Here is a 27,978-nt window from a genome sequence, read left to right as displayed (position 1 = left end):
GCCTCCAGATAAAATGCTTTGCGTTAAATTTGTGGTTAGAATTCTAGGTTGAACAGATGATGGCAGTTCTGCAATATGGTATGGTGTGCATGTGTGCTTTTTTTAGAACAAGCACTGTAGATATGGAATTAGTGATATGGATTTTTCTGGTCCCTTTTTAGATGTGAAGCCCTCTAATATGCTAGTAAACACAAGAGGACAAGTCAAGCTGTGTGATTTTGGGGTTAGCACTCAGGTAGGTCTCTTTTTCCTCCCGATCTGCTCTCTTCTCTGTAACATCCACTTTCTATTTTCATTCTACTCTCTGGATTGAAAAATCACCTAGCTGCCAGACAAACAGAACTGTGCATCTTCTCATTGGCTGGGATTGTGTTATTCATTTTTAATCTCTGAGCGAGTTTTCTTCATCAGAATATGATTGTTCATTGTTTAATGACAGTAAAAACTGCTGATATTGTAATTACTACTTACGAATAGCAAACTTCATTGATATGCAGCTTTGATATGAAAGCGTTTTGGCCAGACAAAAGGGAGGGCAGAGTGGGAGCTGTGCCTGGGGAGCCCAACTGGCCCACAATAAAAATTAATATTGGGAGCAACAATGGTGGAGGGCCATTACAATGTGCAGCACAAATTTTAATTAATTTCCATTTTGGGCCTCCCCTGAGAATCCTGGTGATAGTGACCCATGAGCGTGCTGTGATGTTGATTTGAATTGCAGCCACCTTTACTCCCAGCCAAACACGAAGACCAAAGCGAAGGTCATCATTGTATTATGAGTTGTCAAAGTCTGTTATCCCTCCAGCGTATTTAGTGTTCATTTCATTCTAGTAATGCATGAGGCTTCATTCACATCTTGACCATCTGACTAAAAAATGAGTGTGTTCAAATTCTACTTCAAATTGACTTTTTATATCAGGCGGGTTTGGGGTACTAAAGTGATAAGCATCCTGCTTAAGTGAATTGTTTAAGGTTATCTGCTATAAACTGTAATGCTATGCTTGTTTAAGTTGGAAATCACATTCAACAGAAAAGAGATTTAATCATTTTTAATGCCTTTGTAGATAAATTTGTTTCTTTTTACATAATTTTTAGTTGATTTATAGAAATGATGATTGTAAGTTAAATGAGGAATAATTGCCCGTTTTATTTCCACATTATCTTTATATTGTTCTGACAGACTGTTTTGTCTCATAGCTGGTGAATTCTATAGCCAAGACGTATGTTGGAACAAATGCTTATATGGCGGTAAGTAAACTTATGCAAAAATAACATTTAAAACCAACATCTTTATGTACTTGGTAATGTATAATTCTTGAATTAATTCCACAGCTTTTGCCTAACAGGTCATAAATTACAAAGTCAATCCAGTCATGATTGGATTTTTAAATCTTCCTAAAAGATGTTAGGGTTTATACAGGAGCTACAAACTTCTCTGACTTTATTCACTTAACTGGTTGGTTTGAGTATAAAATCATTTTGAAGTATAATCCTATAGAAAAATTGTATCTTATAGCACATTGGCTACTTTGCCTCATTGCTAATTTAATTATCCCTAAAGTATACCAAAATGTCGGTCAATAAGATCAACTGTTTTTTCCAGGAATAAGCATGCATTGACAGCAGCTCAAAATTAAATTATTAATTAAAAATTAAATTATTACTTATGATCTGATCCTCTGAATGTAAAGATTTAGCAGACAATTCTCTGTCGAACTTGTATATCTATATTCTGTTTACTTGGGTTCATACCTATTATAAGACAACTTACTTGGTCCCTCTGAAATAAATTTACCAGGAATAAAAAGTAGAAGCATAGAACTGTTTCAGATACCAGTGTGGACTTGGCTTTGACCTGTTTCTTTTTCCTTTTAAGTAGGGGAAGTTATTTGTGTCCATAAAATTGCTTTTTTTTTTTTTTTTGGCTGTGTTGGGTCTTCATTGCTGGGAGGAGACAAGCAGGAAACTTATTTAGTATTTTTGGAGCAAAGTTTTACTTTAACATCTTAAATTTAGTTTTTTGATGAGGGTTCTAGATTTATTCAGGTAGTCCATTTCGCTTCTAGTAGTCTTTATATGAATTAAACTAAGTATGGGTAGAACCCTGGATCTTTTTCTCAATATTCTTTGTTCATATATTATCTTGGTAAAAAAATGTTAATATGGATGGAACCCTGGATCTTATTCTCAGAACAATACAAAGCATTTTTTAATTGAGATACCAGAACAGTTAATTTTTGCCTTGCGTTGTTTTTAAAGAAAATTCATTCTTTCTCATTTTTCTAGGTAATGTGACAAAAAATTAATCTCTGAAGTCATCATACCTATTTTTACAAAACTTAATCACCTTCTTGGCTTCTTGGCTCCACTAGGTTATCTGAGATTGGTGAGCCACCTTTATAATTAACAAAACTGTGCCAAATGCCATGATTTCAGTCTTTGAAAACATATGGAACACTGTGATTTAAAACAAACAAAAAATGAAACAACTTTTCCACTCCCCATCAAGTTCATAGTAGCTCTAAATTGCTCTAATAATTAAATTGCAATATGTTTGAATGTACAACTCCAGATTACAGTTGTCTTTCCCAGGTGTACATTAAAGAAATTACTTTTTTTCCTTTTTGTTTATGGATGAATGTGATGCGTCCATCTCTTAATTGAAAATGTGGGGATTAAAATTATGAAACGTTAGCTCAGATTGGCAGAGCTAAAATTGCTTTGCTTCTTGGGTGAGTATATTCTAGTCATCAACTTTATAGTTCAAGCTGTAAAAACCATAAGCTACCTAGGAAGCAAAGAGTGTGATAGCCTGATAGTGAGCTTGGCTCAATTCAGCAGGCTCTCGTTGGCCATGACTTACCTAACTGGTGTGAGATCAGAGGTTGGGAGTTGGGGAAGGTGGAAATAACATTTATTATTCTGTTACAGGTTTTAATCCCTGCCTGAGGTATCGTGATATTGTATTATAGTACCACCACTGGGGGAACTGGGTGAAGGGTGCACAAAACCTCCCTGTATATATGCTTTTCAACTTCTTGTTAATTAATAAGTATTTCAAAGTAAAAAATTAAATTTAAAAAAAAAGGAAAGATTTGTTGGAACATGGCCATACCCATTTATTTATATATCGTCTATGACTGCTTTAGTGCTATAGTGGCAGAGTGGAGTAGTTGTGACAGTTGTACCAGAGACCATATGGCCGACAAAGTGAAAAATATTTACTATCTGGCCGTTCATACAAAAAGTTTGCCAACTTCTGGTCTATGCCAGTGAAGGCTCTTTCTGAAACTGAGTACTTTCAATTAATCAACCTGTATTTACTGAGCGCCTTCCATGCAGTTGGCTAGGTACAGTGGCGCCACTCTGTAATCCACATAAGACGTGGGCAAAATAGGAAACATGGCATTATATGTGGCCATGTCATGTGTGACATAAGTTGTACCAAGCGTACCGTTAGAGAATAAGAAGGCATATGATATATGAATTTGATGATTCAAACCGTATGTGAAAAGGGCACTTATAAAAGAGAGAGATCACTGTGGGAGGATGAGCAAAGACTCAGAAATAGAGGGTGGTGTGACATGGGTGGGGGCGGGGACATACAGGGTACAGCAAGGGTCCCCAACCCCCGGGCCGCAGACCAGTATCGGTCCATGGCCTGCTGGGAACCAGGCCACACGGCAGGAGGTGAGCGGTGGGCGAGTGAGTGAAGCTTCATCCGCTGCTCCCCATCGCTCCCGTTACCGCCTGAACCATCCCATCCCACCCCTGTCCGTGGAAAAATTGTCTTCCACGAAACCGGTCCCTGGTGCCAAAAAGGTTGGGGACTGCTGAGGTAGAGGACAGTAATAGATTGTGAGAATATACAATTTGAGGTCATCTGATGTAATGCCCTCGTTTTATATCCATTTCTCTCACTTTATATTCATACCTGTTTCTGTACAGTGATAGTAACAATGATAATAATAGCCAACACTTAATTAGAACTGTGTGCCAGTCACTCTTTTAAACCTTTACATGTATTATCTCTTTAAATCCTCACAACAACCCTATGAGGTAGGTAATATTATTGTCCTTTTACAGATGAAGGCACCAAGGGATAGAGAAGTTAAGTGACTTACCCAGGTTCATACAGCTAATAAGTGGCAGAGTGAGGAGTGAAACCTACATAATCAGCCTCCAGAGACTGAACTTTTAACTGCTGTACCTCTCACTCTATCCAAATTATTTATGTGTCTCTCCAAATCTAGATTAGGACTTTCACAGGGCAGGGTTTATTCTACTCATTCTCTATATCCAGTCCTTCACATGGTGCTAAATGAATGAATCAGTTCATGAAAGTTGCATTTCAAAAATGACTTGTTCACTAATTATAAGCAGAGCATTTAACTTTTTGGTATCTTACTTGCGTGATAAAGTATAGAAGACCCCCAGATGACTCAAATATAACCAACTAGACTGCTCAAATATTGAAAAGAAAATAAATCCAAGAAATAGCCCTGCATGTGTGAACAGTCTTACTTCTCCTACAATCTGAAATGTAAGGTATAAAAAAATGGTAATCAGGATAAAGATAGGGAGGCTTTTCTAACATCGTTAGGTCATGAAAACAAACAAAAAAACAGTAACAATTTAGGGACACGTTAAACAGTGGGTCTTGTAGGAGACTTGGAAAGTCATCTGGTCCCACTTCCTCGTTGACCAATGAGGATACTGAGACCCAAAAACTGAAGTGGCGTGTTCAAGGACACGTTACATCTTAAGGGCAGGTAATTAGGTTTAATGGACATTTTAATCCAAAGCAAGAAATATTTTCAACTATATTTTAAAAGGATTTCATCCAGAAGGATTACAAAAGGGGTCCAAAGGCTTTGGTGGCTTGTATTAAATTAAATCATTTCTTGGAAATTCTGATTATTAGAACTTTTACTCTATTTTAAAGATAGAAGGGGACTTACCTGGTGGTGCAGTGGTTATGAATCCGCCTGCCAATTCAGGGGACACAGGTTTGAGTCCTGGTCTGGGAAGATCCCACATGCCACGGAGCAACTAAGCCCGTGTGCCATAACTACTGAGCCTGCATTCTAGAGCCCACGAGCCACAACTGCTGAGCCCGAGTGCCACAACTACTGAAGCCCGCACGCCTAGAGCCCATGCTCTGAAACAAAAGAAGCCACTGCAATGAGAAGCCCGCACACCGCAATAAAGAGTAGCCCCCGCTCGCCGCAACTAGAGAAATCCCGTGCGCAGCAACAAAGACCCAACACAGCCAAAAATAAATAAGTAAATAAAATAAATAAATTTATATTAAAAAAGAAGCTATTAAAAAAATTAATAATAAAGATAGAAGTCCCTGAAACTTTAACCCACTATTCAGTCATTGTGATGTATTATATATATATATATATTTTTTTTTTTTTGGCTGCACCATGCGGCATGAGAGATCCTAGCTCCCCAACCAGGGATTGAACCCACTCCCCCTGCAGTGCACGGAGTCCCAACCACTGGACCGCCAGGGAAGTCCTATTACAATTTTTAAAAATCAAATATAAAAGTTTGACATTATTGTTATGAATACCTGAAGTTTTGAAATTAAGAAATCTTATGCAGATACTTGTCCTTTGGTATCAGAAAGTCAATCTAAATAACTATTCTTATCTCCTGAACATTCTTTTCTACCTGGACTATTCCTGTTTTAGAAATTACCTTTACCCAGATTATAACCTATACAGATTACGTGATACAACTCAGTTGGCCATGCTCATGCAGTGATCGTACTGGTGATGGTGATGATTGGAAGGAGGCCAACATTTACTGAGCATCCCCATGTGGCATCTACTGAATTGAGCATATTACATGGATTTATTTAATCTTTAGGCAACTCCATTAAGCATACATATTGTTATTATTGTCTTCATTTTACAGATGAAGAAACCAAAGGTGAAGTAACTTTAGCCCAGATTCTCAGCTGGCAAGTAGTGACAGTCAAGATTTAATTAGGACACCAGCTTCTAGTTGCTGGTAGTAGCACATTAGGTTATTTGGACCAACTCTTCTTTTGAAAAAGGCTAATTAAAATACTTTAAAAACCATCTCGGGCTTCCCTGGTGGCGCAGTGGTTGGGGGTCTGCCTGCCAGTGCAGGGGACGTGGGTTCGGGCCCTGGTCTGGGAGGATCCCGCATGCCGCGGAGGGGCTGGGCCCGTGAGCCACGGCTGCTGGGCCTGCGCGTCTGGAGCCTGTGCTCCGCAATGGGGGAGGCCACGGTGGTGAGGGGCCCGCGCGCCGTGGTGAAGGGTGGCCCCCGCTTGCCTCAGCTGGAGGGAGCCCTCGCACAGAAACGAAGACCCAACACAGCCAAAATAAATAAATAAATAAATAAATAAAAGTGAAATTCTAAAAAAAAAAACCATCTCAGGTGCACTGAAGACCTAAAACGACAACAGGGAACTCCCAGGACGGTTTTCAGATGGAAACCTGAAACAGAAGGGAAAGCAGAATGTCAGAGCACCAAAGCTACTTATTCCTGAGGACATTTGCCTGTACTACTACAGCTGTGAATGATATGGGGGCTCCCTTAAGGCAGAGGGTCTTGGAGAAGATCTTCCCCATATCATGCTGGAAACCTGAAGAGGCCCCACCCCAGTATAAAAGCAAACCAGAGTTAAAGCTGCTCTTCCTCCCCCATCCCAGGAAACAAAAGAGCAGGCTTCTCAGAGCCAAGCAGACCAGAAGGAGAAAAAGGAAAAGGGAGAAAGTTGTGGCCATAGACTTAACTCTGGCACAGATTTGCACCCTGGATGTTTGTATATGTGACTTGAGTTAGAAAAGGAGCTTCATGCTGAGAATATTGTTTGAGGTGGGCACATCCACTTTAGGCCTCAGAGAACCTTTCCAAAAATTTTTTTGAAGAACAAAAACTAACAAGCAGCCAAAGAAAACTAGTCACACAAGGAAATGGAGCAACATGAAGGAACAACAGTTGCAAGCAGACTTTAGATCAAAAATTTTTGAAGTGACATACTTGATTTGAGAAAGTCCCAAACAAAACTACTAGATAAAAATGAAAAACTCACTGTTTGGTAGCATATTGAATGGAGCAGAAGAGAAAATTAGTGAACTGGAAAATAGATTGAGTTAGAGCAGTGTGACTCCAGAATCCTTGTTTAACCAGTGTACTCTACTACCCACACAGTGATCTTGCTGGCTTTTTAAAAAAATCCCCATTGTTTATGATATATACTTTTTGACTACATACTAACCTAAAGTATTTGTGCATACTTTGTTAATTTTCTGAGTAGCCTAACACTGAGCAGAAGTTCCTTTATGGGAAGAGGTAAGGGATGTACCTTGGTATCGTCCTGCTTTTGACAAGTAAACCCTAGGGTACTGTGTTATAAATAGAGACAATTCTGGAATGAGTTAACTAAATATGGGTCCTGGGTAAATGCCCAGTCACAGCGGTAAGTGGAGGGGTGGAGTGTGCATGCCATCTTAGAGCCACTGCTCTTTTAGAATCCTCTGCTTCTTATATCTTCACCACTCCTTACTGTTCTCATTAAGAACAGACCAGGGTTTTTCCCCTACACTTTAACTCCACTACAGGTGCTTTAGACAAGAGTCATGGTTTTCCGTTTATTAAGCTTTCCACACTAGTGACAAATGTCATGTCAGAAAGTAACTCAGCTTTTGCTTTTTAACGGAAAAATGTTCATCACAGATCTTCTCTCAGTAGTATCATACCTGGCCATTGGTTTGCTTTGGTTTGGTTTGGTTCAGTTTGGTTTGGTTTTAGAGGGGAGAGGACAGAGCAGGCCACTTTGGCCTCAAGTGTGAGAACAGATTTGAATTGTGCAGCCTTAGGCCATCAAGTCCTGACTCTATACATTCAGAATGTATTGGGACTTATCTTGTACCTGTGTCAGTTTCAGCAACCTGGACATGTTTCCCGGTCCCTACGAATTCTTGAGGATACACCTGTAGAGCTGGCTGCCCACCTTTCACTCAGCATTCGTGCTTGAGCACTGCATCACAACAGTAATCTCATTCTGTTAGCTTACTGTAAGAGTAATTTCTCTAATGAGAAGTTGTTAGACTCTCGTCCTTAAGGAGTTCTCCTATTTGCCTTCTGATGTGTGACCATTATCATTTTTGCTAATTTTTCTTTTTAAATTTAATTTTTCTGTGCTTTATTTTCACATTAGAGTTTACATTTGTTTTAGTAGTTCAGTGGGCAAATGTGATGATTATATTTAACCTTATTGTTGGTCCTGCACTTCTAGATGAAGTGCTGTATATTGATAACTGTCAGTTAGTGGATGAAGAAAGGGAGAGAGGACAGAAGGAGGAAAGCAACATTTGGTCATTTCTTTAACAATTCTAGAGGATTTTAGGATTTTCATGTTTGCTAGAAGTTCTTTTTTTTTTTTTTAAGACATTGTTTTTTAACTATTTTTTTAAGTTCTTACTTTTTGGCTGCATTGTGTCTTCGTTGCTGCATGCTGGCTTTCTCTAGTTGCAGCGAGCGGGGCTACTCTTCACTGCATTGCGCAGGCTTCTCATTACGGTGGTTCTCTTGTCACGGAACACAGGCTCTAGAGCACGCAGGCTTCAGTAGATGCGGCTTGTGGGCTCGGTAGTTGTGGCACACGGGCTCTAGAGTGCAGGCTCAGTAGTTGTGGCGCACGGGCTTAGTTGCTCCGCGGCATGTGGGATCTTCCCGGACCAGGGATTGAACCCGTGTCCCCTGCATTGACAGGTGGATTCTTAACCACTGAGCCACCAGGGAAGTCCCTAGAAGTTCTTGATGGACATGAACAACAATAATTGCAGGGAAGTTACATTAATAGAACACTCCAGGGAACTTAATGATTAGTTCATGCTTAAAACCAAATGTGCAGTAAACATGTATTGCATCCCTTCAGTCAGCATGCATTGATGGCACACCAGCTATGTGCCAGGCATGGTACTGGGTACAAGATGAGTAAGATACTCTCTTTGCCTCTTAGGAGAAACAGACTAGCAAATGGATGATTACAACACAGTGCGATAAATTAATATGAAAGATATGAATGACATTTTAAAGAAGTACAGAGGCAGGAATTCATAATTCTGCCTGAAGAGTGGAGGAAGTTTTCATCAAAAAATGGTGGCCGTTGAACAGGGCCCATAGGAGAAACATTCACTAAGCAGAGAAGAGGAAGGTAGATCATCGCGTCTGCAGGAAACATTGATGTGTTTAGTGACTAGAGCTGAGTTTACCAAAGATTCACCCAGAGAAATTACTTTTTAAAATGAAGATCCCCAGAGCCACCCCCAGAGATTCTGATACTGGAAGTTCATTTGCAATAAGCACCTCAGACAGTTCTCTAATGACGAGTCCAAGGCTGCATTTTGAGAAATACTGACAGATCGAGACTAGTGTGTGGCTCTTCTGACTTCTAGTTCTGGGGGCAGTTTGCCACACAGGAAAGAACCCTGATTTTGCAGTTAGTCGTACCTGGATTTGAATCCTGGCTGTGTACCTAAATAATACACTTAATGCCGTAGCACTAGACTTTGGCAAGTCATCTAATCTTACTAAGCCTCAGTTTTTACATCTGTAAAATTAGGGCAATGATATTTGTAAGAGGACTTCCCTGGTAGTGCAGTGGTTAAGAATCTGCCTGCCAATGCATGGGTCACGGGTTCAATCCCTGGTCTGGGAAGATCCCACATGCCGCGGAGCAACTAAGCCCGTGTGCCACAACTACTAAGCCTGTGCTCTAGAGCCCGCGAGCCACAACTACTGAAGCCCGCGCGCCTAGAGTCCGTGCTCCGCAACAAGAGAAGCCACCGCAATGAGAAGCCCACGCACCGCAACGAAGAGTAGCCCCCACTCGCTGCAACTAGAGAAAGCCCGTGCACAGCAACGAAGACCCAACACAGCCAAAAATAAATAAATAAAATAAATTTAAAATAATAATATTTGTAAGATTGTTATGAAGTGTAGAGGACGTGAAGTATCTAGCCCAGTGTCTGGGACAAACTAGGTGATCATTAAATGATAGCTATTATTATCCTTTTCTAGGGAGTACAAATTAAATCTCTCTGTGCCTCATATTCCTTATCTGTTAAATGCGGATGATAATAGTACCAGTCTAGTATGGGTGTTTATGAGTCTGAAGTGAAATATGCATGAAAAGCACTTAGAACAGTGCCTGGCACATGGAAATTCTTCAATAAATGCACAGAGTGATGATGTCGTTGTTGATATTATGACGATGGCATTATTCCTGTAACTGGCTGGCCAGTTGCATATGAACGCATCCTATTATGTATTGATCTAACTAGAAATGGATAATGGGTTCATTCAGGTATGAGCAAGGACCTTGAAAAGTGATGGTATGGGGGATTAGAAGATAAAAGAAAAAGTATTAGGGGATTGGAATGACCATATCTGTTAGCAGCTGGGAGAAATGGTCACATGACACTTGGGAAGAATTATTCTTGGTAGGAAAGGGGTTTTACAAATTAAAGAAATAAAGGAAGGGAAATAAGACAATCCAGTCTGCTACCTCAGGGTAGGGCTTTATGTAATTTTATGAAAAGTGGGGAAGAAGGCATTAAATACATTGAGATAGCCTCGCAGGTGGGAGTGGGAAGTAGGTTACAAAGTTCTGGGTCCCAACTAAGCCGACTCCCCAAGATGTAGGACTGTGCCAGCTCACCTGAGAGTATCTGGCGCACATCTTCTACACTCATGGTATATCCCCTGCTGGTGAGTGGTGGATGTCCATTTCTTCTGTCTGCAGTGGACCAGGCTGACCCTGACCCCAGTTACTTGTAAGGGCCCTCATGGAAACTTTTGAAGGATGATGGCTGTGGTGGCTTCCAAGAAGTCCAGGGATGGTGCAAAGAAGAGAATACTGCACTGGGGGCCAAGGGGTGTGGGTCATGATCCTAGCCCTGCCATGACTAGCTGTGTAACCTTGAGCAACCATTCCATCTCAGCAAAACCTCAGTTTCTCTTGTTCATTTGTTCCTGTGTTCATTCAAAAGACTTCTGTGAAGTACGTTTCTGAATGCCAAATCCTGGAGGGATAGAGAGACCAGGCAGCACCCACTTCAGTATGCAATTATTCCTGCTGAAGTAGAGAGTGTGCAGGTAATTGTTAGACCAAGTATTTTCTACATATCTTGAATGGAGGACCAAGAGTCCCAAATGGACCATTTGAACTGTTCCTTGGTTTATATCAAAAAGAAACCCTGATAAATGGGATGAAATGTTGAGTAGTAGGTGAATCTGGGCAAAGGAAATATGGATGTTCTTTGTACTAGTCTTAATCTTCCAACATTCCTATAAGTTTAATATTATTTCCAAATAAAAAATTTAAAATAACGGAATTCCTAGTGATTCAGACCCATCTCTCAAAATGCAAATAAGTGATAATATTATATACTGTGCTGTAATTTGTCACTCCACAGCTAAGACCACTCACTGGATTTGGTCTGAGTTGAAGTCTCAGCTCATTTACTAGGTTAAGACTTGCCTAAATTATTTCACTAATATGAGCCTTCATTTTCTTTATAACAAAGTTTCCCTCACAGGGTCTTTGTGAGGATTCAATGAGATTATATCTAATATACCTATATTACCTATACAGTTTCTATGTATTATCTATATAAAACACATACATATAAAATTGTTTTTCTTTTCATAATGTGCTGTGCAGATATTGATGGCTCTCTGCCTTAACTGAGCTCACGTTAGCGTATGTGTTTCCTGGAGTAGCTTACATCAACTCACAAGCTCCCTTCTGTTTTCTTACAGCCTGAAAGAATTTCAGGGGAGCAATATGGAATCCATTCTGATGTCTGGAGCTTAGGAATCTCTTTTATGGAGGTATGTTGTTTGGAAATAGATGCTTCTGTGTATATCTGTACTAATATGTTCTATCAGGAAGAATGAAGATTTTGAAAAAAAATGAAACCTCCAGTGTGTTATGTAAACAGAGTTTAACTCAATAGTCCTTATTTTGATACCCTTGCATGGCTTGTGAGCTGACTATTCTAAAGTGTTATTTCTCACAGATCACCTGTGTAAAACTTATCTGGAGTGCTTCTTAAAAATACAGGTTCCTAGACTCCATCTAAAACCAATTCAATTCACATTTCTAAGAATCAGCATTATTAACATGTTCCCAGTGTGATCCTTATGCACACTAAATGTGGAGAACCTGTGTTTTGAAAGAGAAATTCCAGAAAAATTATGTGTGATAGTAGCCTTGTTGGAATGCATATATAACTTCCAGAGGTGATTACTTTATTAACAAGTACAGCCCTACTCATTTGGATGTATAACTTCTATATGTTTGTTTAGAAAGAAAAAGAAAAACACCTTGTTCCAGTAGGATCATATCATGTGTTGGGTGACAGGGTGTGATACGATTTGGAGGAGGTTAGGTGTATGCATTTAGCACAGTTTTAATGTCTTTACTCTTTATAGCTGTATTTAGAGTGGACTTTATCTTGGTATGCTACATGTAGCTCCACTAGAGGTCTGTGCTAAGATTTCTGTACAATGATCTTTGATCAATAAGGAAATGCATAGGATTTATATTAGAAGGACATCTGGCTCAGGGTGAATTACAGTAGTATAAAGTCTGGATATTCACCAGTGCTTCAAGAATTGTATCTTATGTGCATTGATTCAGATAAAGGAGGACTCTTTAAAAAGTAGAAAGAACTACTTAAACAAGATCATGGATGAGTTGCAGTCACAATTTCATCAACTTTTTTTCTTTTGGTCAAATACTTTTTCTGTGATTTTTGTAATGCATGAATGCAGTTGAATTTCTAAGGAGATATCTTCAGACTCAATTCACTTGCACTATAGAAAGAAAGCAAAAATAAAGTATTCAATGTTTATTAAACCATATTCTTCTGCTTCTTCATGAAAGAGAATCTAAGAGGAAATACAATATGTATGCATCAGCTGACAGGTTAGCAATACTGGTGGACAGATGCTCAGAACTAAGTTTCCCAACAGAATCCTGAAGGGCTTGTCCAATTAGCCTGTTTCAGAGAAAACTAGTACTTTTGATCTGTGGAGCTCAGCTCTTGCTATTATATAATTTCCTTTTGCATATTTTAAATCATCGTCATTGAATGTATTTGGTAAAAGACCAGATAAAGCGTAGAACATTTGAGAAGTTAACGTGGTGTAAAGATAAGACTCGTAGACTGGGAATGAAAGACCTGGATTGCAGGTCCAGCTTTGCTACTGCTTTTCTAGGTGGCCCTGTGCAGGCCACTGTCCCTCACTGTGGGTCTCAGTTTCTTCATCTGTAAAATAGTGATCTCTAAGCCCCTTTCCAGACTAACATTCTGTGACTCTAAGCAGTCTGTTCTTGTCTTTCTTCAGCTTTCTGCAACAACTCTAGAATTGTGTGAATTAACAATATGCAGAGGCATAGCAATACTGTCAGACAGTGTAACTAATAGATTTAAGATTTAGAGCACGCGTACATATTCACCATTCCTTCCTTCCACATTTGTTTCTTCATCCATGTATTGAGCTCCTGCTATATCTACTAGATAGGCAGTGGGGATATAGTAATGACGGACACTCCATTCTTGATTCTAATGGAGTTGCATTTGGCGAGGGGTGGGGCATTAAGTACAAAAAACAGAAGGAAAACTAAATATATAATTTGTCAGGCGGTGGTAAGTCCTAAGGGAAAAAATGAAGTGGAGTAGTCCTTTCTGATAAAACAGCCTTTGAGCAGAGACTGGAATGGTGAGGGGGCCATCAGGCAACAGCAGATACAAAGGTGCTAAGCTCGAGTGTGTTTGGCATGTTTAAGGAAAGCAGAGAGACCCAGGTGACTAGAGTGGAGTTAGAAAGGGAAAAATGGGAAAAAATACAGTCAGAGAGGTAGCCGGGGGCCAGATCATATGCAGCCTTGTAGGCCATGGTAGGGACTTTAGATGTTACTCTGAGAGTAAATGATCTGAGTTATATTTTCAGAGGAGGATGGGGTGCTCTGTGGAGCACAGAATATAGAGGGGCAGTCATGGAAACAGGGAGATCAGTTAAGATAGGTAGGTAGGTAGGTATATGAGTAGATGGATAGATAGATAGATGCTTAATAAATAGCACATATTTATGTTGCGTATTGACATATATGTCTGCCAGTATTTTGCTGGGTGCTAGGGATACAAAGAGTAATAAAAAGAGACTCTGTCATTTAGGGAGCGAGATTGCCATTGATGTATTTGGGTTTTGTTGATCGTGTTCATTTATCCTGGAGGTAAACTATTGAACGGTCTTCAGAAGACTGGAGAAAACAGACTCATTGACACTGTAAGATTGAGGAGGATTAAGGTGTAAGGAACAGTGTGAAAAAGTGTCATCATTGAGTGTGAGACACCTGAATGCCAGAAGGAGCGTGTTGGCTCATGTAGTAAAGTGGAGAGTAGAGAAGGACCACTGGTCAGGAGTGAGGGCCAAGAAGGGTTAGGTGTTTCCCTGGTCAGTGCATTTTAAAATGGTTGGTGAGGAGCCAGATGTTAGATCAGAAGGAGGAGGAGACAGCCTTAGAGGATGTAAAGTGCAGTCTGATTATGATCATCAGAAAGGGTTGTTGAGCACCTCTTTGTGTGCGATGCTTAACTAAATGCTTTTGAAAGGAACTGTGTGATCATAGTCTCTGTATTCTGGGAGCTTATGCTCCACCAGACAGGCAGGTGAGAACAGTTGGCCAAACACAGGTGGTGGAGTAGGTCTTTAGACAGGAGAGAAAGGCCCCGGAATGTGTTATATACCAGATTCATTTGGGGTACAAGGTAACAAAAAATATGTGATAGGGAATGGGAGTCGGAGGTTTTGAGCCCATAGATAAGAAATTGTGTGTGATTCAATAATGAAGAGAACCCCAAGGTTCTTTTTTTTTAGGAGCAGATGTGATGAGACCATTACCTGAAGAGAGTGGGAAGTTGGTCCAAAAAAGTACTGAAGAGCCAGTTTCTTCTTTGTTTTCACCACAGTGTTCTTGGAATAGATGTGATAAATCCTGTTTAAAATCACTGTAGATTGAGAGAAGTGTGAATCTCAATAGCATTTTAAAATTCTGAGTAACAAATTGTGTTCTGAAACATAGTCACCATCTTCACAGAAGAATTGCTTCTCTTCTGTTTATCCTCACTTTTAAAAGTGAAAGGTTCCCTTTCTAGGTACACACTCCAAAGAGTAGAAACTTTCATTCATTCAGTAATTACTATTTAAGCACTTACCATGTGCTAAGCCTTGGAGAGTGGAGCACACAAAGCTGAGAAAAGACTGCCTCTGATAGAGAAGACAGACACCTAAAGCCCAGAGCAGTGTGACAGCGTTGTTAGTGAAGATGTTTATGAAGTACTCTCAGCCACAAAGGTTGGGAGGGCGGCAGGTTTCTCAAAGGAGTTGATGGTTGAGCTGGGTTGTCTTGAAGGGAGTTGCCCCTGGGAGAGAGAAAGGAAAGATGGAGGAGCCCCTCCCACCCCCCAGCACACTCTAAGGTGGATCTTTGTAAACCCTTCAGGAGAGAGCAAATGTCTAGGTATGCAAGGTCTACCTATTTGTGCGGATACCTTCCTCAAAGTGTTTTGAGTCAATCAGTTTATTCCCCTAGGGTACCGGGTGGTAAAAAAACAAATGGGATAAAAATATAGGAAACCGAGCAAAGGAAGTTTCCTGAAATTACACAAGAATCAAATAGAGACAAAATGGGAACCAGAGTTTTCTATCCCTTCTACCTCTACCTAGCACTCCCCCCACCAAATTCCATAAATTCCATAAAATCCCTGAGGTTTGGTGATGCAAGAGTTAGAAGGCTGCCTTCCTTGCTTTAAACTCTTAAAATACAAGGTTCACCCTTGCTTGCCTTCATCGTACTGCCCCTTCCCTTGTTAATGTGCTGTCACAGTCCCCTTGGGGACTCATAACAAGGCCTATCGCCACTCTCTTTCATAAAAGATGATGCGGCGTGCAGCTAAAATGTGCCATTAAAAAAGTCACAGGTACATTTGTGCCTTAAGCAAAGAATCTTTAATATCAGACTATCTCCTTATCCAGGGACAGAACTGCCCCCATCTCCTCTCAATTCTGCATAAAGTGCTTCTTTTCCAGGATTTTGTCAGCTGTATATAGCATTTGGAGTTGGGAGAAGTTACATAAAGATGGAAATACCCTTAAGAAGGGAAAAAAATGCGATTATTCAACTTGACTAGAGCACAGCAGTTTTACTAGATGTAAAGATTTTGGCCCCTTTCTGTGTTTTTTGTTTATGGTTTTCAGATCCTTAAATGTGTTGTAGTTCTCCTCATGTGGATTAGTTATAGAATGAAGTAAAGGTCAAAACCCACGTGGAATTAATTGCACTTCTTCCTTGAGCCTTCATGACAAGAATCAGTGTGAAAAGGCAAAAAAGAAGAGAAGAAAAAAGAAGCGAGAACCACTAACAAGAGTACAAAATTTCTGAGCTAGGACAAACTGGGAAGATTAATCCTGCCCCAGAATATTTGTTTGACTCTTGGAGAAAGCTCGCGCTGATTCAGTGGACTGGGTGATTTTTAGGACTATTCACCCTGGCTGCTGCTATTCAAGACTTCAGGGCTAAACTTTAAAATGAAAATGAGTGTGTCCATAGTAAGGGCTTGTCTTACTAAGTTTGATGATTTTAATTTCTAGGGGTAAGGAGTACCTAAAACATTTTAGGGCAGACACAGGCTGTACATTGCTTCTCTCTTCTCCCATAGAACGAATGGCTTGAGGAGAAAGTCCCACTGTTGCTTCTTACTAATTAGTTAATCCATTCATATTCTTGTGTCATTCAAGTCACAACACAAATCTGTGGGAGGGAAGTAAGCAGTCATATTTGGAAAAGCTGGATTTTTAAGTTGGTCCTAATTGGGTCAAAAAAGAAGTCAGCACACGCCCTCCTCTAGCCTTGTGTTTGCAGCGCTCAGGAGGACGCACACACATCTAAAAAGGCACCAGGTCAGTCTTGCAGTGTTCTTGTTCTCACTGAGTATGAGCTCTCCAAGTACATGTTCTGGTTTGTGATTCTCTTTGGCGGGCTATTGTAAACCTTATTAAGGTCGGTGGTGAATAATCTGACAGGCTTTTTCCACAGGAGTCAGACTGAAAGCCCTGTCTTTAGCGCATGCATTTTGCTCTTTTCACTTGGGTCCTCGCTCTTTCTGCCTTTGTTTGCCTCCTCTCTCCACCAGTCTCTTGAGTCCAAAGCATAGAACAATCTGGCTCGATGCGCTTGGTTAATTGGAGTGTCATCTAGTCCTCTGAGACCCCTCTTCAGCGTGATCACTGTTTTACTGAAGTCGTTTGAATGATGTGTTAAATGATGAAAGCAAGGTCCATGGTTTAGAAAAATGTGTCTAGATAGGTGAAGAACACATTCAGAGAGTCACACAAGGTCATTGTCATCAAAGTAGCACCATCTTCTAAAGATTTGATGGGTTCTGTTGTTTTGACAGAGTTATTCTTGTGAGCTTCAAAATTACCTTTACCAAGTTAAAAATATTCAAGGAATACTATGCTGTTCACTCTACATGGAATATCATTTTCTTCTTCTCCCCAAGATACAATTTAAATACACATACTTTATAACACCAGCTCTGATCTCTCCAGCTGAAAGTAATTTCTCCTTCTGACCTTCATCTACATCTTCCTTGTGGCATGTGCGTTTTCCACTTTGTATTATATTAATTTATAGCTATGTCATAGTTCCTTATGACAGGATTTAAATCTGATTCTCTCATAATCTCCTACACTCTCTAGCACAATTTCACTGCCCTAGTGAGTACTCAAGAAATCTTTGGGGCTCAATTTTTTCATACTTCTGTAATGGTTTTAAAGCAGTTTCTGACAATAAAGATCAGAGTTCAAGTTTGACAAAGCCTTTACCATAAGTGCTCACAAACATTTGCTGAATAGATCACAAATGTTTTGCATGTGAAGAGGAGTTTTCTGTTTGCCAGAGTATCAGACCTAGATTCAAATTCCACTTCAGCCAGCATACACTATAGATCGTTGGATAAATCACTTAATCTCTCGGGGCCTTTAGATGGGAGCTCTGTTTCAGAGCTTCTGGAAAGGGCACAATGAGAAAATTAAGCCATTATCCCCTCTCTTTCAGAGGAATTACTTTTTGAAATGTTTACATATGGTTCAAAAAGCCTACTAATTTGGTTAAAGCATGGAATGCATGCGTTATCTTCCACTCTCACCTCAAACTCCACTAAAAATTACCGTGAAGGGATTTTTTTTTTTTAAGGCTTATTACCATAAAGAAAGGGAAAAGAGGGACTTCCCTGGCGGTCCAGTGGTTAAGACTCTGCGCTTCCAATGCAGGGGGCACAGATTCGATCCGTGGTCGGGGAGCTAGGATCCCACATGCCGCATGGTATGGCCAAAAAATTTTAAAAATTTTATTAAAAAACGAAAGGAGACAACAGCAATCAAATTTTGAATGTGGGAAAGCAGATGGACAACGGTACACGACTTAGCAGAACCGTGAGTGTTGAAATCCTAAGCCAGCAGTAGAGGAAGAAAGAAGCACCTGATTTCCTTTAAACTACCCAGAAGGCTCAGGAATTGGTGGTCCCAGGTATCTGGAACTTAGGAGTAGAGGTGGGGCCAGAGAAGAGAATTGTCTTAAAGATGTCTGAGAAACAGTTAAGCTGTTTGACCCACAGCTTCTTTGCCTAACTCAGCATGAGCAGACAGTCACCCCTCCCCAGCCCTAACACAAGACTGAGTAGAGGAGTTTCTCTGAGAATAAAATAAGTGATACCTGGCAGTGTAGAAGGCTGGGTGCCATTACTGAGCACAGAGGCATTAAGTGAAAGTTTAGATTCTAAATGTGGAGACTCCCAGCTGTCTTACCACACCCTGTTCCTGGGACACTAGCAGCCAAGATTACTTCTCAGGAAGGATACTGGAGGAGACTTTCTTTAGGAAAATGTGTCCAAGAGGCCTTAAAGATCTAGGCATTGGGAGTTTTCCAGGGAAACAGTCCAGCTAGATCGCGTTACCTCAGCCTACAGGCTCCACTCACAAGCACAGAGTTACTAGTCAGATTTGTAGTGCCTTACTCTTAGCAAAACATTTGAGGAAGGCTTTTAAGGTAAGAACAGAGACCTAAAATAACTGAAAAAGAAAGCAATTTGGAGGGCTTGGACACTATGCAGGGGAGAAAAATTCAAATGAACTATAATATTCTCAGAGGGATAGGAGAAAATGTTGCATCTAGGAAACAAGAACAGGCTGCTGTAACAAAGGAACTTTCAGATGACAACAACAAATAGAGAATTAAAAATTAGAGAACCAGGGACTTCCCAGGTGGCGCAGTGGTTAAGAATCCGCCTGCCAATGCAGGGGACACGGGTTTGATCCCTGGTCCAGGAAGATCCCACATGCCACCAAGCAACTAATAAGCCCATGCACCACAACTACTGAGCCTGCACTCTAGAGCCCGCGAGCCACAACTACTGAAGCCCACGCGCCTGGAGCCCGTGCTCCGCAACATGAAGAGCAGCCACCACAATGAGAAGCCCGCGCACCGCAACAAAGAGTGGCCCCCACTCACCTCAACTAGAGAAAGCCCGCGCACAGCAACAAAGACCCAACGCAGCCAAAAAAAAAAAAAATTAGAGAACCAGGTTAGGAAGTCTAACGTGAAAAACAAGTTTCAGGAAGAAAGAACAGAGAAAACAAAGGGGAGGAAATCATCAATAGAAATGTTTTAATTTTAATTTTATAACATGAGAGAAATATTTGTATGTCATTTCAGATGGCCTTCTTCTTAGTATTTCTACAGAAGAAAAAGAAAAGCCCTAACTTTTTTCTAAATGACGTATGTCAGTGCTTTTGCCCAGAGAAAGTGGGTTTTTGTAGGAGAATAGAAAATTATTGAATTCTCTGTAGACATATGTAATAGAATTGTCCCAAGGAAAATTTAGGGTAAAATGTACAAATAGTTGGATGTAACTACCTTGTCTTACAGAACTGTGAAAAGCTGTTAACACATCTAATTTTTTTGATTTTACCTTTATACATACAGTTTAATGGATATCAGATAAGACTCATTAGATATCAAGAAAATGCAGCGTGATTTTCTACATTTACAAGCAAACACATAAAGTATAGTGAGCTGTGTAAAATGAAAATAAAAGTATTGAAAAAGTGACATGGATCACCCAGCCCAGTACCTTTGACAGAAGTTTCTGGAGAAGTGTGGTGAAGAGTATGTCATTTTCTTTCTATGATGTATTTTCAGGTATTAAGGCTATCATCCTAATCCTTGAACTGTTAAAGAGCTCACATTTTGCGTTAACCAGAAATGTTGACGCCACCTCTTAAAATCAGTGTTATCTTGGCCAAGTCATTTTGCCACTCTAAGTGTCAGCCTCTTAGCTGTGGAGCAAAGGTAACATTAGAAGTCATTCCTCAAATATTTATTGAACACTTTTTATGTGCCAAATACTTTACTAGGTGCTGGGGACACATTGGTAAATAAAATAGGTATGTTCCCTTTCCTTGTTGAACCTACAATATAATGAAGGAGGCAGATGATAAACAATAATAGTAAACACTTATTTTTTTGAGAGAAGGCAATTTCAGTATTCTAGGCTTTTTAATAAATACTTTCATCTAACAGTAACAACCCAATTAAATTACTTTGAGAAGTAAGCTTCTCTTTGAAATAACATCTAGGTACTGGATGTTCACCAGGTGAAAAGAATTATGGAGCATTACCTAGACTTGGTTCCTGCTTCTAAATATACAGAAGAACCTATTCCCCGCTCTCCCTACAAAAAAAAAAAAGTTTCCAGAGACACAACTGTCTCTAGTGAGTCTACAGCTGCAGCTTTGTTTGCCTTTCTAGCCCCTGGTGATTATGAACCTGGTCTGAGGGGTGACGGATGGCTCTGGATGCCCTCTAAGCAGCTGCTGTCAGCTTCTCTCGACCATAAAAACTTGGCATTTGGTGTGCACCACTCAAATATTGATTTTTTTCTCCTCTTCCTTTTTATAACTATTGTCAAGAACACGAGTGGACATTGAATCTTATTATAATATGTTATCTGCTGCTCCATCTAGTGAAATATCTTACCTGTTGATCAGAAGTTTCTGCTGAAAACTATCAGATGGCAGAAGAATTAAAGCTGAAGTGTCCAAAGACAAAGGAAATTTCAGCGGAAGATTGTATAGGAAAGTGGGTAGAAATGTGGTTGGTTCTGGAATCCTTGTCGTGGGCCTCCTTCCCTTCCATTGAAGAATATTGAGGAAAAGAGCATGTAACAGTTCCTGTCACTCATTCCTCTGTTCACACTCCCCTTTCTGTAATTCTGTCTTAACTTGATTTTTTTCTATTGTCATTTTTTTGTCTAAAATTTTATATAACTTATTGCAAAAAGGAGCTGTTAAAATGACCTTTGGCAGATGATGGATCGACTAGTTCAGCCTTTTGCAAGGTCTGTGAAGGGATCCAGCTGTCTCAGATTACCATGCCTAAATGTGCATTTTCCAGGGTTGTCAGTGATTGTAGTGAATGTGAAACTGGCAGACAAAGTGAAGTGTTTCCCACTGAATGAGGCATTGTTGAGCTTGCTTTGTGCTCAGAGCTATCCTGAACAACCATGAGATTGACAAAACAAGATGGAACAGGTGCTAGCAGTCCCAGCTAAGCATTTTATTATTTTGATGGATTTCAGACTGATTTTAAAGTTTTTCCAAGAGCACATGTCCAAATCGTGTATACACACAAACACACAAAATTTGGACTTTAAAAAAAAAGAAAAAAAACATTAAATCAACAAAGTCTTGATGTGAAGAATAAAGAAATAAAGAGAAGAAAGACAAAGCAGGCATTTGACAACCCATATTCCAGTGTTTGAAGGATTGTCAGTGGAGAGGCAAGCTGCTACTTTATGACTGGCGGGCTGAACTTTCTGAAGCTAACGAGAAAACGAAAACAAAAAGCCCATGGTTTTCTATTCAGTATGAAGAAGGGTTTTCTAATGGATCGATCCCTGCACCCTTCCTACTCAACAATGCAGTCATCCTTTTAGAGGTAAAAAAACGCCCCCATCCCTAGGGGCCTTTAAGTAGTGACTGAATACTTGTCTCAGGTTTGTTTTTTTTTAAGAAATACTTTGTAGAAGAGACAGGTATAAGGTTAGACAAGATGCAGTCATTTATTCATTTAGTCACTTAGCAGACTTTTGTTGAGTGCCCATTATGTGGCAGGCACTGTGCTAGTCACTGGGGGCATTGCTAGGAATGAAAGTGACAAAATCCCTGCTTTAATGGAGCCTACATTATAAAGAAGGGTGCTTGACAATAATAACTTTTTAGACAGAAATAAACAGCACCGTATGATAGGAGTAACTGAGTGGTGTCGGGTTAACTTTTGAGTTGAGATCTAAAAGATAAAAGGGGCCAGTGTTCTAGTGACATCTGTCAACTCTAAAATTCTGAGTGTGATAATTTGAGGAACCGCTGCTGCTACCTTTGAGATACTGAGCAATAAAAACCACTGCTCATAGGGTTCTATCAATACTCAAATCCAGTGACCTGAAATTGGCTTTAAAAATCCTCTCAAAGATCCTACAGACTATTTTCCATACTTTGGTTCTGAACCGAATAATAATAATTTTAACATTTTTTTAGCACTTAATTAGAAAAATCTTTTGCACTCCTTATCTTGTATTTAGAGACTAGAGTGTTTTTTAACTAGAAGAGAGACATTAGAACTTGTTAAATCAGATCCCTCCTCCTACTAGTGAGGAAGCTTGGGTCCAGAGAAGGGAAGGACTGTGCCCACAGGTGCAGCATAAGCTGGGACCGTGCAGACGAGGACTGGCAGCTGGGACCTCTGATGTGAAGTGGAGTGTGCTTTCCTCTATTCCTTGCTGTTGACATCTTCTTGCTCAGTGTCATTCTAGAAGGGTGACAACACTTTATGTGTACAAAACACTTTACAGAGCCATTTGATATTCATTATCGCATTCAAGCTTCTCCCCACTGTGATGGAAATGACCAAAAAATCAGTAATTTAAGGTACCCAAGGTTATTCCACCAACTTTGATCTATAAGCATCAAAGTTCCCATTTTGCAAATAAGGAAACTGAGATCCAGAGAAATTAAAGGACTTTTCCAGAAAGGTTAGGTGACTAGACCAGGGAGCCGCAGTTAAGTGTCTGACTCTGGATGAAAGTCTGCTTCTTCCACTATGCTGTAGAAAAGAAGTAGATCAGTAGTTTGAAAAAAGGAGAGAGAAATGGTAACTGTAAATGAGCAGGAAATCAGATAAAGGGAAAGACTGGTTTATTGTGACTCTGCTCATAGTCAACACTGCTTTTCACAGGATTGCTACCTACACTATCCCTATAGTTGGTTCAGCTTTACTGTATTTTGAAATGTACAATTGCTGTTGTTTTTCAGAAGCCAAGACCTAGTTTATTTTTTTTAAGAAACACAAAAATTAACCTCATCTCCAGTATGTCTGCTATAATAAAATGGAAGCAGGTAGATGAGAGTTCCATCTAATCAGTAAACATTTATGTAGTGCTGCCTTGTGTTGGCAGTAGGGATACAAACTTTGCCCTCGGGAGCTCCTTGACTAGAAGGGAGAAAGATAAGTAAAAGTGCAGTGGAAAAGCACATAGGACTGGGCAGATGAGTGGGAGGGCTGACATCAGTGTCAAGGATAGCATTTCAGTTATCTATTACTCTTAATAAATTACCCAACATTAATAGCTTAAAGTAACAACGATTTATTTTCTTCTCAGGATTCTGTGGGTGGTGAGGGTGTAGTCAGATGGTGGTTAAGAAGGGAAATCCAAGATGACTTGACCTGCGTGCATGGAGTCTTGGTGTGGGGATGGCCACTCCATACCTCTCCCTTCCTTTCTTCCCTCCCCCCTCTCTCAGGAGCAGCAACACACAGAGAGGCCAGACGTGTGAGCATATTACCTGATTATGACTCTCTTGACTTTGAAATGTCTGGAAATACAAGTGTGGCTTAGACTGCGCTCGATAGACTATACCCCAGCACTGATGTTTTCTCAGGTACCTGTAGCTACATGACTCCAGTGAGCAGTTTAGAAATGGAGGACACCCCACCAAGCTAGGTCTCTAGGGGCTGTTATCAGGATTAAAGCCACCCACTGTTAGAGCACACAGGTCAGCGTTGTACAAACATATTGAAAGAGTGTCATTTCTTAATTCTTACTGTGAAGATTAAAATGGTTATTGCATTAAGCACATGAGATGGATTTGGGGGCAGTTAACTCTAATCTTTTCCCTTCTTGTACCCCTTCAGTCTTTAACAAGAAATAAGCCATCTAAATTAATCATAATGCTGAAGTATGTGAAAGTGATTATTCTAAGCAGTGAAGTATGTGTAAGAGGGCCTTGCCAGTTAAAACTATCAGCCCCTAATACTGAAAAGTTTGTATACTATGTTTACTAAAGTGTTGTAGCTTTAATAGTAAAGCAACCAAGCCATGCAGCACCAAGTTGACCAAGCTCTAGGAGACATCACCATCAGGGCATATATCATAATCAACAAATGCTCATGGGCAGCCTACTGCAAAATACTATTTCTGGTGTCACGGAGAGCATATGAAAGTTTATGACTTAGAGTTTGCCCTTAAACAAGTGGAATTTACCAGGCATTAGAGATACAGGAAGATAGTTACCAGGTGGGACGTGATACACTGCCCAGTGAATGGTATGAACAGGGAGGGTATGGAATTTGTCCTCAAAATTGTTTTCTGGGACTAACTCCCAACAGAAGAGGAGGAATAATATGAAACAAACTGAAAGGATAGGTAGCTTGGAGTCATCTATTCATCCGTTACACTATCTCAGATTCCACCTAGGAAAACCACCCTTAGTATTGCATTTTGAGTTGTTCAAAATTTGAAGAACATTTATTTTTCGATTAGAAAAGTAAAATGTCTGCTTTCATCCATCATGACTGAACTTTATCTCTCCTTAATTCAGAGTCTCTCACTGAATTTCCTCTCAAGGCACAGAACACCATCAAAAGAAACCTTTGCAGTTGTTTCTAAGTGACTTTTAGAAATTCAGTTATATACCCAGATATTATTTAATTAGCATTGCTCTGAGTGAAGCTACTGATGGAAATCAACTTGAAACAATTAGAATGTCTTCAAAGCTACAAAAGTGGGTCTATTTAAATGGAGGGTTAGGGGGGGTTGCCTTTTTTTTTTTTTTTTTAATCAGTTAGCTGCCTCATATTTACTATGGCCTAGTTGAAGTTATATATTGCATTTAAACCACAGTGTTCCACTAAAAAATTATTCAGAGTTTTTGATCTAATACAGTATAGACAGACAGATTGATATATACACACACACATATACAAACACACGCACACACATATATACACATATATGCATACATATACATATATATGCATAAACACACACAAATTCTTTTTTAAAGAGAAAATAGAAAATGATGCAAGTGAAATAGCATTATGGGAGAGGAAGGAGAATTATGTTTTTTAGGACAGAAGGGTTAGAAAGACCAAGCAACATTTAAAGATTCAAAACAATAGCATTTAGCGTGAAATCTACTTTTTATCATCCTTACCCAGCCATCAGAATGAAGAAAGACAGTGTCCAGCTGTAGCAGTAGTTTGGTAGCAGGAGAATTAGAAGTAAAGGTACTAATGCCTGAGGGGTGGGTCATGAATTAATAATTGCTATGTGGCGGATGAGCCCCGTCAGAAGAGCTGAAAATGAGGAAGTTGCCTTGCAGAGCGCTATCAATCACTCAGTGACCATAACTTCCAGTAATTAGTGTATTTTATGGGCCTTTGCTTCAGTGGCTCGAAAGCACATATGCTCCAGTCACAGCTAAACTTTACCAGAGTAATATTCCAGGATGATTTATCCTCCTGCTGCGCTGGGATATAACCCTATATTAGGTGAAGATTGTGAACTAAGCTGCAATAAAGTGTAAGTTTAGGTACAGTTTGCCCAGGTTGAGACCTCAATGTATCATGCTTTTCAGCATTCATGGTTAGACTACAGCAAGCAATCATTTTTAACAGTAAAACAAATAAAGCAATTAAAGGAACAGCATTAGGATATTGTACTTGTGAATTACTGTTGCCCTGGCCCCATTTAAGTGTCCACTGTAATAAACCCATTTCTAATTTAAAAAGAGAAAAAAAAACCCACTGTATTAGAAACATTTATTTGTGATGCTGTCTTTTCTCCATTATTATTAGTAATCTGTGGGATAGAATGCAGGACCTTCTGAATGATGGATAAATGTTTGATTTATTTCTTTGTGCTACTGAGCTTGGGATCTTTAAGTTAAAATAAATTTACTTTTTATTAATGGACTCTGGTGAGGATGAATAGTTCTTTTTAAAATATTGGGACCTGTTAAGAAGCACTCCTGGTGGGAAACTCACATTTAGGCTCTTTCTACACAAAGAAAATGTTGTGAGCTCTCCAGAGCACTTGGCACCTTTTGAACAGGCGTCGTGAGTTATTTGCCGTGGTTCATTCACCCTCTGCACTAGAAGTCTCTGGGGCCTTTGCAGACAGGGGCCTTTGCCATTGCCAAAACATCTGTAGAGCCCAGAGTTACCAGTAATTTAACAAGCTTTGCCACCAACCTACAGTATGACCTTGGGCAAATTAATTAAGCTTCTTGTGCCTCCATTGGGCCATAATTCTGTTTGTGTTAAAGAAATCCTTGGAGTTATAGGAAAGCATTATGTGAAAAGAAGTATAAATTGAATAGGGAAAACATATGCATGGTTCCACTGTATTCTTTTTAGGGTTAAATGTTTCTGCACTACTTTTAATGATGGTTGTTCTTGAATTTCCTTAAATAGACACCGGTGATAAGCTGATTTCACCAAGCATGGGTGGGAAGGTGTACACAGTTTGATGCTTTCGTTATATTTAATATTCCGTCTTTAATTTGCAATGTATTATAATGTCACACAAGTTAAAACAATAATAGTAAAACAAACTAATTGTCTTTAATTAAAGTGAATTAGGTTTTGATTTTAATATATTTGATGTAGTGAAAACTGATAATGTGGAGGGTCCCAAAGGTTATTAGGGCATATTTCTGTTGGGCCTGATGGTGTTAGTAATAACCCTCTTCCTCATAGTTCTAGACATGAACAAATATGTCACTTCATCCGTCTCTGTTACTCGCACTTATGCCCCTCCGCAGGGGTTGCGCATTCCACAAGTTATCAGCTAATGGCGTTATACATTAAAAATTGAAGCTTTCCTCACTCCGAGGCCTTTCAAGGCTTTGTTCTTAAGCCCTAGACACTTCGGAGTGCAGCTGCAAACTATAGGCAGAAGATTAAATTAATTTGTAACTCTTTTTTTTTTGGTACTGCATTACTAAATCCTCCACATTTAATTGAAACCCTACTTCAAAATGCTTTGTGTTTCTGTGTTCTTTGTTGTCAATTTAACCTCTGAAGCACTTTAACACTGGTAAATTGCTGTTATATCCTTTGGATTTTTTTAAACCATACAGTAAGAGGACAGTGAAATTGATACACGGGAAGAAAAGTAAAATCTTAGGGTAGATTTTGAGGTATTTAGTATTTATTACGGTCCTTCGCTAGCATAGTTTCAGATGATTTAAACTCTCTCTCTAGGACTGTGTAAATTGGTCTTGGGATGAAATCTCACCTAGGGAATTTTATGTAATCCAGTAGTTAAGTCTGATTTTTTAAAGTTTCCCTGTGTCTGAATGTCCCAAAGTGGCTCCTGCATTTCTATAAAATAAAGGTTTAACTGCAGTGCACAATCTAAATGCAAAATCCTTCAATGGAAATTTAATTGTGTAAAATGTGCACAAGGGTAATTAAGAACAAATTTTAGAACATTTCAGACTATAAAGTCCTCC

General features: G+C 39.6%; 1 protein-coding gene across 4 annotated transcripts in view; it reads left to right on the top strand.

Moving 5' to 3' along the window:
* The window catches only part of MAP2K5 (mitogen-activated protein kinase kinase 5), a 266,747-nt gene that overhangs the window by 154,334 nt on the left and 84,435 nt on the right, over positions 1-27,978 (top strand). For all 4 annotated transcript variants that reach the window (XM_036843580.1, XM_036843578.1, XM_036843577.1 and 1 more), the window contains exons 14-16: positions 162-235; positions 1,198-1,248; positions 11,815-11,886. In XM_036843580.1, the coding sequence (XP_036699475.1) occupies positions 162-235; positions 1,198-1,248; positions 11,815-11,886 (197 nt within the window). The remainder of the gene's footprint in view (positions 1-161; positions 236-1,197; positions 1,249-11,814; positions 11,887-27,978) is intronic.

Source organism: Balaenoptera musculus, chromosome 2 (assembly GCF_009873245.2).
Source record: "Balaenoptera musculus isolate JJ_BM4_2016_0621 chromosome 2, mBalMus1.pri.v3, whole genome shotgun sequence".
NCBI classification, from domain to species: Eukaryota; Metazoa; Chordata; class Mammalia; order Artiodactyla; family Balaenopteridae; genus Balaenoptera; species Balaenoptera musculus.
This window is presented reverse-complemented; position numbering and strand designations above follow the sequence as displayed.